This window comes from Rosa chinensis, chromosome 4 (assembly GCF_002994745.2).
Source record: "Rosa chinensis cultivar Old Blush chromosome 4, RchiOBHm-V2, whole genome shotgun sequence".
Lineage (NCBI taxonomy): Eukaryota > Viridiplantae > Streptophyta > Magnoliopsida > Rosales > Rosaceae > Rosa > Rosa chinensis.
In genome coordinates, this window is record NC_037091.1 from 41,285,695 (window position 1) to 41,296,739 (window position 11,045).

At 42.4% G+C, this 11,045-nt stretch overlaps 1 protein-coding gene across 1 annotated transcript; it reads left to right on the plus strand.

The window, feature by feature from the left end:
• The first annotated feature begins 6,959 nt into the window (after window positions 1-6,959).
• Window positions 6,960-10,664, plus strand: LOC112196340. The gene is made up of 7 exons (XM_024336653.2): window positions 6,960-7,277; window positions 7,390-7,507; window positions 7,807-7,895; window positions 7,977-8,023; window positions 8,114-8,202; window positions 8,811-8,944; window positions 9,665-10,664. Exons 1-7 carry the CDS (start codon window positions 7,164-7,166, stop codon window positions 10,379-10,381), a joined length of 1,308 nt encoding a protein of 435 aa, XP_024192421.1. The 5' UTR covers window positions 6,960-7,163; the 3' UTR covers window positions 10,382-10,664.
• Window positions 10,665-11,045: the final 381 nt, after the last annotated feature.

An 11,045-nucleotide genomic window follows, 5' to 3' on the forward strand; every position in this document is an offset into this window, starting at 1 on the left:
TATATATATATATATATATATATCAAGACTTAAAAGCCTTGAGAAAAAAATTATTATTTTAAGAATATATAGGGAGTGGGTTATAACTTATAATCTCCATCTATCCAAAAAAAACATGGCCCTGGACCTTCCATCATGTTGACCATTCATCCCACGTGCCTCCATCATGAGAATGATGAGATAAACTTTCTTCACTTTTTCCCTTATCTCCATCCACTCAAATCTTTTATTTGATTTTTTATTCTTATCTACAAACAAGCCAAGCTCTCCAGACCTCATCCAACAACGATGTCGTCCATGTCTGCAAAGCCTTCAGGTGCTTCGACTGCAACACCTCTATCATCATCAACATACTGTGAGACCTCACCAAGTGCCTCTCCTCCTAGCTGAGTGGAAATAAGAAGAAAGACCTCATCTTCTAGATCCCGACCCGGCCACTCGCGACACCATCATCCTCCGTCAAGCCCTCACCGCCGTCGATCTCCATAGCGCCCCCCTCTGTCGATCTCTGTTGCTCCCCCGAAGCCATCTTCTCCTGAACCCCCTCCCAGATCACCCAATTCAAACAACTCTACTCCACTATTTTCAATACTCATCTCGACCGCCTAGCGCCTACCCGTCTCCCCCCAGGAGCCTACCCATCTCCTCCCAGGCGCCTAGTCGGTTGTCCAGGGTGCCTAGGAGGCCGCCCAAGTCCATCCTGCCCAATCCCACCGATTTGGCATTAATCGAGTCGGATGACCACTGCCTAGCGCCTAGGCGGTGCCTAGGCGGCCGAGTTTTAGAACACTGCCTATACTATTATGAACCGTTGATGTCAATTGTTAAAAAATGAAAATACCTAGCGCTCGGCTAGGATTGGGAGAGCGCCACTCTTGGCCTCTCTGTACCTTCCTCGGTCATCGATGGAGTACCTTTCCGACACCGATCTGGGCGTCGATACCTTTGCGCACCGTTCACATCGTGTCTCCTAATTGTCCGTGGCTCGCATTCTTGTCGGCGACATCTTCATGTTCTCATATTCAATCTGGTCATGGCGGTTCTTTTCAAGGGGAAGATGAGGCCGCGCTGCTCGGCTGGAAGACACTGAGAGTTAGTCTGCTCCGATTAAGACGGGAATGACTGAAATTGGATTTGTACGGTTCTGGTTTGGTGGGGCTGTCACTGGGGTTTTTTGGCACAGCGGTGTGAATGGGGGGGAGTTGTTGTGTGGCTGGGTACGGTGGGTTGTTGCTTATCCATGATCACAAGTGATGGGAAAATGCTAGATCAGAGGCCGGAGTCAGGGATTGGTTTTGGCGTTCGCTGCCCCATGACTAAGAATGAGCAAATAGGGGATTCCCCCACCCCCGCCTCAAGTTTCCCCTGCACCCCCGTTCCCCATCTGGGGATATTTTCAAATGAGGGATTCCCGCGCCCCACCACTGAGGGGAACGGGTTCCCCACCCCCCGCATTTGTCATTTTCTCTATATGAACTTTTTTGGTTTTCTATTTTGAAATTTTTTATTTTCTATCTTTTTAGATTTTTTTCCTTTCCTTTTTTGACAAAAAATAATTCACAAATCACAATTACACGACGATCCAACGGTTGGATCCTCACAGATCACTTAGATGATGATCTTTACCGATTTATACGTGATCCAACGGTCGGATCCTCACGGATCTCCCTTAGGTTCATCCTCTCAAAATTATACAAAGATCCAACGGTCAGATCCTCATGAATCACCTAGAGGATCATTTTTGCAGTTTTATACGATGATCCAACGGTCAGATCCTCACGGATCTCCCTTAGGTTCATCCTCTCAAAATTATACGAAGATCCAACGGTTGGATCGTCCTGGATCGCCCTTAGAATCATCCTCACAAAATTATATGACGATCTAATGGTCGGATCCTCACAAATCGCCCTTAGGATCATCCTCTCAAAATTATGTGAAGATCCAACGGTTGGATTGTCCCAAATTGCCTTTAGAATCATCCTCACAAAATTATACGACGATCCAACGGTCGAATCCTCACGGATCTCCTTTTGAATATTCTTTTCACAATTATACGAAGATCCAACTATCGGATCCTTATGGGAAATAAGAAAAATTATAAAAATGCCCTAGTTGGAAAAAAAAAAATAATTGGGGAACGCACATGGGTAATGGGAAACCCCGCCCTCGCACCCCCATGGGGGAAATAAGTCCCCCCGCACCCCCACGGGGGAAATAAGTCCCCCCGCACATGTGATGGGGAACCCCACCCCCACCCCATCTTGACAAATGCGGGGAAAACCTACGGGTACCTCGCCCCCGCCCCCCGTTTGCCCATTCCTACCCATGACCAGATGGGATTGGGTCTGGCGTAGAAACTTTTCAATCCTATGTGGGAACCGCCCTAAGACTGCTGAGGCAGGCAGTGACGCCTTGCTTCTATTGGATAGGTCCAGGAGGGGAGTTCTCCGACGAGGAATGGTGGCGCAGTAGTTGGAATTGAGGGTAGGGCAGGTCCGGGTGCCTAGAGAGTGTTTGGGTGCCCAACTATGGACCTGGGCTCCTTTTTGTTTGGGCTGCTCAAGATTGGCCTTTACATGGGCCTTGTTTTCTGTTTGGATTCTGTTTGAACCAATATTTGGCAAGGCTCACGTGGCAGATAGGTGGGCCCGACCCACAAAGCGTAATGAATATCCGCGGCTAATTAGCCGCGGCACATTAAATGTTTATTGTCAAATTGATTACTAAAAATAACGTGTGCAGAAAGCCATTATTAAATCGGAAGAGATCAAATAAATCACAAGGTTTAATGAATGACAGCAGACCCACAAGTCATAATGAATGACCGCAGCAAATTAGCCGCGGCACGTCAAAGAGGTTGATTGTCAGGAGAAACGTTACCGAAGTTTGGGGCAATTAACTTGAATGAGTATCAGGATGTGTTATTGCCAATCATCAGTTACAAGACCTGATTGATTGCTCATGATAGAATTAATCATTTATAATGATATCACAAACATGAATACTGTTCTATTTGTAATCAATGCGGTCTTAACTGTAAAGGCTGAGATTGTTTCTTTTCCTTCATTCAGTAGTTTAGCTTCACTATAAAAAGGACCATAGGATTTATTGTTAGTGGTCCTCGACCAAACGCTTACGCAGTTACACACTCAATACATTTCAACATTTCAGCAACACTAATAAATCTTTACATGTTTATCTTATCGCTTTCTTTACCGGTATTTATCTTTCATGCACTTTACTTTGTTGCTCTTTACATTCATGCAATTTATCTTTTCGATATTTGCTTTGTCTGCACTTTATTTCCCACGGTTTATTTTCTTGTTGTTTATCTTTCTTTGCTCAACTTCTACTTTGCATTATTTACATTCTTGCGCTCATAAACTAAATCACAAAAAAAATCATCATCACTTCACTTTCACCTCAATCACCTAGTTACATAGCACTGCGGCTAGATAAGGCCGATATGTGCTAAAGTCCTTGCATTCAAGGCATAGAGAACCCCGCGGCCGAGATCGATCCTTCCTTGGCCCACAATTAACTGATTAGAAGTCAGATCGACGCAAGATCTACAATTTAGAACAAAACCTCGCTTGGCCAACCGGCCGCGAGTTGGCACGCCCGCGCACACGTCACCACTCCAAAAGGACACGTGTAAGCCAAAGAAGCCCTCGGCCTAGTGACACGTGGGCGGAACATTTTTTGAGCGAACATATTCACATCTAGGATCCAGGAGACCTGTTATGGACTCTTTTTTCCGCTACACTCTGGAATTGAAATTTCAGCTACCTAGATAGAAGATTGCTCTCTACTCGATGTATTAATTTGTGTGGAGTGGGCAAAGTCGGTCACATTACAGCTGGTTACCTTGATAGAAGGTTACCCTTTATTCGATGCATATTTTTGCGTGGAAGTATGATTGACCATACTATTGGCACCTTTTTACATAGTTCGGGGTCTACCTGGTGCCTCATCAAATGCTTTTTAGCATACCCTATTATCCTCTGTAGGTTTTATTTCCGATGTCTTGTTACATCTAGTATTGTTTATGCTATTTTTCATTTAGACGTTTTGATGTAGTCCCTACACTGTACCTATAAGTTGTAATCTTTCTTATTATTATTAATAAAATGGTTGACTTTTATGGTGGTTCTAGTTGGACCTCCCATACTTAGTACACCTCTAATTTACTTTTTAGAATACTTAAAAAGCTAAGTAGACCTCCTTATTTTTACCAAAATGCCCTTGAACATGAGATATAATAATATGTTACTCTACTTTTTATCTCTCTTCAACCACGAGAAGAAGAATGAATCAAAATCACATTATCGTGCTCTCTTATGAGTAAGTCTCCTCCACAAAAATTAATCAGAGGGTTGGTTCTCGATCTTGATATGTTGTTGGAATCTCTTTGAATTTGCTAAAAGAAGGATTTCAAGGGTTTTTGGGTTAGAAGATCGAGTAATAACTATATCATAATATTCAATTAATTTAGTTTAAAAAATTTCAAATCAGATTGTTTTGAATTAATTTTTGTATTAAATGATGGCCCATGTATAGAAATTATTATTTTTACTTAATTATTTTAGGTAAATTGTAAAACTACATAGGCAACATAAGGAAATTTTGAAAAAAAAAAAAAATTTAATTGAATGTTATATTTGATTAGAGGAGGTAAGAAGAGTATTTATTTATTTATTTTTATCTCTTTATCCTTATTTGTCTTTTCATATAACTTGACAAAATCTATTAATAATTGAAAAAAGTTGGAGGTCTAAATATCAAATCTGGAGGTCTAACTAGAATCACCTTGACTTTTACTCTAAAAAAAAAAAAAAAAAAAAGAGATGTTGATGTCATTTATAACTAATAAGTGTAATGGATAACATGGGTAATTTGAATTATACTTCAAAGTAAAGGCAAATTCTAGCACATGTCTTTCATTACATTTAGTGTGAGGGACCTAAATCATACGCTTGATACGGTAATTGTTAATGTTTAATTACATCAATATGACCTTAAGCTGTTGGTAAGAACAACATTTTTCTAATTTGAATTGAACCTCAAAAAGAGAAATGCTAACGTTAGTCATATGCACTGCTTAAATGGTTATGAACAACTTATTGTTACATATCTCTCACTATAAGACCCAGTATGAACAATTTGAATTGCAAACTATAACGTAAGGACAAATGCTAGCGCATGTTATTTCACGCATATAAAGTAAGGGGGTGAAATTTGCATACCCCACTTTACATTCTGCACACCCTTTATAATTTTTTAATATTTTATGATATTCTCTTATATTTGTTTCCCATATTACCCTTCTTCTCCAACCACTCAATGCCCAACTTTGCTTCTCTCTTTTCTTCTATCTTCTTCTTTCTCTTCAGCCAATCAACCCCAAGTCCCCAACTTTGCTTCTCCTCCAAAAACTAAAGACCCCATCCCTGTTGTCTATTCTCCTCCTCGCATCCTCAGCCACTAGCTTCAACGAAGTGTCTTCGTCAATTAAAACCTTCTCCGGAGCTTGCGCTCACCCTGGAGGGAGCCGGAGTCACTTCTGGATAGCTGGAAAAGCCACTAAATCTATACATAATTTCAGTATGTGGCTACTAACAAGAATTGCTATTTGGTGATTTGGTCCAATGAATTTGGTATTAGAACCGTTCTCGATGAGGCCATAGCCGGCGGCTGAGTAGGAGCCGACGTCGGAGAATACACCAGAGCAGGCGCTGGAGCATACATAGGAGCAGGCGCAAGCGCTGGAGTGTAGCCTGAGCCTCTGGCTTGACCGCTGGGGTTTCCTCTTCCTCAGCCTCGGCCGTGGCCACCGGTTGAACTGCCGCTATTAGACATTGCGGTGTTGGCTTAGATTGAAAGAGAGAAGAAGAGGAGGGTCTGGACTAGAATGGGGTTTTAGAGAGAGAAAAGGAGAGGTTTGCGGTTTTGGTGTTTTAGAGAGAGTGAGGGGGATTGGAGTCGCCTTCAGGGGCGGTGTGTTTGCTTAAGCAGATGAGGAGGGAGAAGGCGGTGGTGGTGGCGGTGCCGGTGCCGGCGAGTGGGACGAGGAGATGGGTGTGGTGGGGTTGTGGTGGCTGAGGGGATGAGGGTGATGGGGCTTGGGCGATTGGGCACATCGTGAGGTTGGTTTTAATGGTTGAGCCTTTCGGTGTTGGGTGTGATGTAAAGGTTGAGTCTTTGGTAATGGTGGGTTGGTTTTAAAGATTGAGTCTGTTAATGGTGGAGAAGAAGGATAATATGGAAAACAAATATAAGAGAACATTAGAAAATATTAAAAAATTAGAAATGATGTGCAGAATGTAAAGTGGGGTGTGCAAATTTCACCCCCTATAAAGTAATTGTCCGGCAGTTAAAGTTAATACCTCAACAGATCTTAGTTTGCAATTTTATATTTAACTATTCTCCAAATACATATATTGGTAACTGTTGAAAACGAATTTTACTATTTACTTTTCTTTTCTCTACTCCAAAGCAATTTCAGAACACTTTTGCGCAGAGGACTAGAAGCTAACAAAGGAAGAAATGTGAATATAGCATTTGATATTAGGTGGCCATTCATTATTGTGTACAAGATTCATCATTCATATGCTATATTTGGGCAACGGGCATGTCCTAACAAATGAGTAGGCAAAGCATATTTTGGGATACAAATAAATGCTTTGTCTGATAAAGAAAACCGGGAGGGGCAGACGGCAGGGCAACCACGGTGGGTGGCTGCCGGTGGGATTGGGCCGTTACGAGTAGCTTTCAGACCCATGATTACAAACACAAATAAAAATAGCATTGACCAAAACACAAAGCAGTTGACGTCACTTTAATTTAAACCCCATTTGTTTATTACAACCCCTGCATGAGCTGCTGTGCGCTTTAGCTTAGCCTTCCTCATAACGGCGTTAACAGCTGTCGTTTTGCTATATATACACGGCCTCACTCCACTTTTATTATCTCTGTTTTCAATTCTCAACAACTCTTCAGTTCCCCCCGTTCTCTCTCTCTCTCTCTTCTACTGTGGGTGAGCATAGAGAGAGATTTTGATGGTTGCGTGAAGCAAAAGCTTGGTATATTAGTCTCCAACACACTCTCAGTATCTCACTGTCGTTTCTCGATCGGAATTAAACCTTCTCTGTTTGATCCTCGAAATGGGCAAGAAAGATCAGCACCAGCAAATAATAAGGGATCTCATGAGAGACAACCCCAAAGTCGAAGCCGTTCTTCACCTTCTCAGAAAACAAGCCCCGCTGACGGTAAAACAGGTTTGGCCTTCAGATCTTGTCTTAAAAATCATTTCTTTTTTTACTGTTGGGACGTTGGGTGATTTAAGTTTTTTTTTTTTTTTTATAACTGTTGGGATTGTTTAATTTGCAGGAGAAGTTCTGTAACAGTGCTTGTGTGGAGAGGTTTCTGAAAGCGAAAGGGGAGAGTGTGAAGAAGTCGGCCAAGGCACTCAGAGCTTGCCTTTCCTGGAGAAACACTATTGGGACTGGTACTGCTGATTCACTACTACAAGCCAAACCCTTTGGTTTTTTCCTTTCTCTGTTTAAAAAAAAAAAAATGAATATTGGTTGCTCTTTTTGTTTCTTTGGTCCGGCGTGGAATCTTGCTTTTTCTCACACTTTGAATTAAGCGTTAGATTACTTTAACCAAAATAGCCAGAACTCCCACTAATCATTAAACCCACTTCTTTTGATCTTGTTTTATTTTTTTTAAATTAATCATAAAAAGTGAAACTTGTTCTTGACTAATTATTTATTTTGATTTTTTCTGTTTTGAATGGAAAACCAGATCACTTGATAGCAGATGAGTTCTCTGCTGAACTTGCAGAAGGCGTTGCCTACGTGTCTGGTCATGATGAAGAATCCAGGCCTGTTGTGGTAATTCCTTATTTCATTTTCTTTTTCTTTCTCTTTGAATCATATCAACTTTGCTAATTTTGGTTTTTTTTGTTTTTCCAGATTTTCCGGTTCAAACAAGACTACCAAAAGTTGCATTCCCAGAAACTGTGAGTACCCAGAAAACCTTGAACCAAATTTGGTCCGTTTTCTATTTTTCATGGAAATTTAATAACTTACATTTTTATTTCTGATTTTAGGTTCACTAGGTTATTGGTATTCACGCTGGAGGTGGCCATTCAGACGATGACCAAAAACGTCGAGCAGTTTGTTCTTCTCTTCGACGCAAGTAAGCCCCTAATAACTTCTCCCAAATTCACAATCTTTACGCAACACAAATCCAACCAGCACATACATTCAGATGACGAAAAAAAAGGGAAAAAAAAAAAAAAATCCAACCAGCACATACATACACTCATAAGCACAAGGTCAATCTAGTCATTTCAAGTCGAGTTGCACTAATGAACTGCACGACATGGTGTTCCAATGAGAGACCAGGCTCGCAACAATGTCGGAGCAACCGGCACTGTTGTGTCTACTCTGAAACTCAGATTCTCCCTCAGAATATTGTCCGGTGTGCCCCTGATATGTCAAGGTCCACTCCTCATCAGTGGTCCAGGATGACGGGGGCATTATCGGGATTTGGAGTCTATCGTCTTCCTCACCTAGAATTGGTCAAGTCCTATATCCTTAAATGGGCTTTGATATCCCTGCAGAAGCACCCAGGATCCTACTTTTACTCGCTTTTGCAGTAGAAGCTCTCTACTTTTGAGTCTTTTTAACCACGGATTAAAGTTGATAATGTTGTTTATTTACTTGGAGTTGAAATTTTATTTACTTGGATTAAAGTTGATAATGATGAATTATTGAAAGGCGTGGTTGGTTTTGGTGGTGCAGGCTTTTTCAGGTCAGCGTCGGCTTTTATGAACCTGCTTCTGCCAACTATGAAAATTGTGGCAGAGTACTACCCAGGACGGCTCTTCAAGGCCTTTGTCATTGACCCTCCGTCTCTCTTCTCCTATCTCTGGAAGGTAAAAAAATTAAAATTACATTAACCTATGGTTTATCCCTGTTCTAAATTAACCTATGGTTAGTAGCCCACAATGGCCACAGCTAGATAGCTGGTTTTCATTTATTGGAATGTTAAAAAGTCCAATGTTACTGTTGGGCATGGAGTTACTGTTTCTGTTTGTTACCCAAATATTCTAAGTCTTACTGCCACCCCACCACCATCTATGTGCTTATCCTTTGGGTTCAAATCAAGTCAATGAGTGCATGTTCAGCTTTGCTTTTATGCTATTGGGGTTCAAATTATGTCACAATTATTGCTTTGTTTTTGCTTTGGGAATACTAGGAACTGTTAAATCTAAAGCCTTATTACAAATCCTACCACTGTTGAGAGAAGGAAATACCCACTTCTTTTTTGTACCCAAAAAAGAAAAACCACTAGGGTTTTGTACCAAAAAAGAAAATCCCACTGAGCAAAGTCATCATTGTTATGCTTGTGGGTCTTATAAACTAGAAGCATTTTCCCCATTGTCCCATTGTAGTGAATTTAATTTTTACCCCTAGGTAAGTTTCAATACAGAACAGGTACCATTTAATACTTTCGTTTGCTTGCTCATTTGATTGAGCATTTTTCATGAAATTTCCAGACACTAGTCATTGATCATGGTGTGACCACAAGGTGCAAGAAATTGTCAATTGTGATAGTGATAGTGAGTGATGGATTTTTGTTTTTGTTTGATTAGGGCGTTCGACCGTTCGTTGAGCTATCAACGGCTACGATCATGGTTTCCTCCCTAGACTTCGAAGAGTCGATGGATTTCGACGACTTCTCCTCCTATCCTCGCGCCTCGTCGCTCCGATTCGACCCCTCATCAACGGCCAAGATCGGCTCCTGCTCCTCCTCCCGCTTCTCCTTCACCGTCTCTCACCACCAGATCGACTCCCTCAAGCCGTGGTACCTCAGCCTCACCGACACGTCGTCCTCCAAGGTCGGGCCCACCACCCCCTCCCATCTGGGACCCGCCCTCATCTCCCCACACAACGCCAGGTCGTTCTCCTTCGCCTCCCCCGCCGCAAGGACGCCACGTGGCACCCTCCATGGCTACGGCAACTCCGCCGCCACCCGGAAGAGCCTGTTCCCTTCGACCCCGCTCCCCCCGCGCTGCCGCCCCATGACTTCGTCATCCAGCGACGGCAGCAGGACCCCCCATCCTCCCCGTCCGCCGCGGACCCCACGGCCGTCGTTCTTCCAGTCCCCGGCGACGTTCTTCCGCAAGGAGTGCCACGTCAGCCGGACGGAGAAGTCGCGCGAGTCGTTCGTCCCGTTCCTCAAGTTCTACCGGCGGCCGTACGACGAGATGATATACCGGTCGAAAATGCGGCCACCGCTCGGCGGGCTCGTCTCCATTGTCTCCCCCCACCTCAGACGCCGCCACGTGTCCATGTCCCAGCGGTACTGATATCCCAAACTCCCTGAAGAAGAAGAAGAAGAAGAAGAGCAAAAGTACATAGATTAAAAATTAACAACTAATAATTGATTAATTATAAATGTTATTAAAGTCCAACTCTGGTCGTGCATGGGTTACAGAAATAGAGAGAGAGAAAGAGACAGCGTGCTAGGCAAGGTGTTCGCCATGTCTGATTTTGAGCTCTGTGGTTGTGGGAAGGATTTGATTTTCCTCGCAAAAAAGGGAAAAAAAAAAAAAAAAGGTCTACGTTTTCGGGTTTCGAAGGCTTCAAAAAGTAAAAGAAGCTCGGGAACTAGATTGCGTGGTCGAAACGGTGAACAACATTTGCGTTGGAACTCATCTGCATGCCCTTTTCTGGAAAATGAAAGAAGGGAAAAAAAACCTATGTTTCACTTCAAATTTTCTTGAATATATATAAATTATTTGTGGTTTAAATCATTTTCATTTATGCGATTATTTACTTTTTGTTTTTATATTTGAGACGGACCCAGATGGTTGAAGTATGTGAGATCATATAAAAAGTGGACCGACCCGAGTTTGAAAACTTGAACTTTGTAACCTTGTTCTTGGATGGGTTAGGGTCCATTATAGAAATGACTGGGAATATGTGTCTGGTTCGAGAAGTCAAAACGGAGCTTAGCTAAAATCCAGCGTC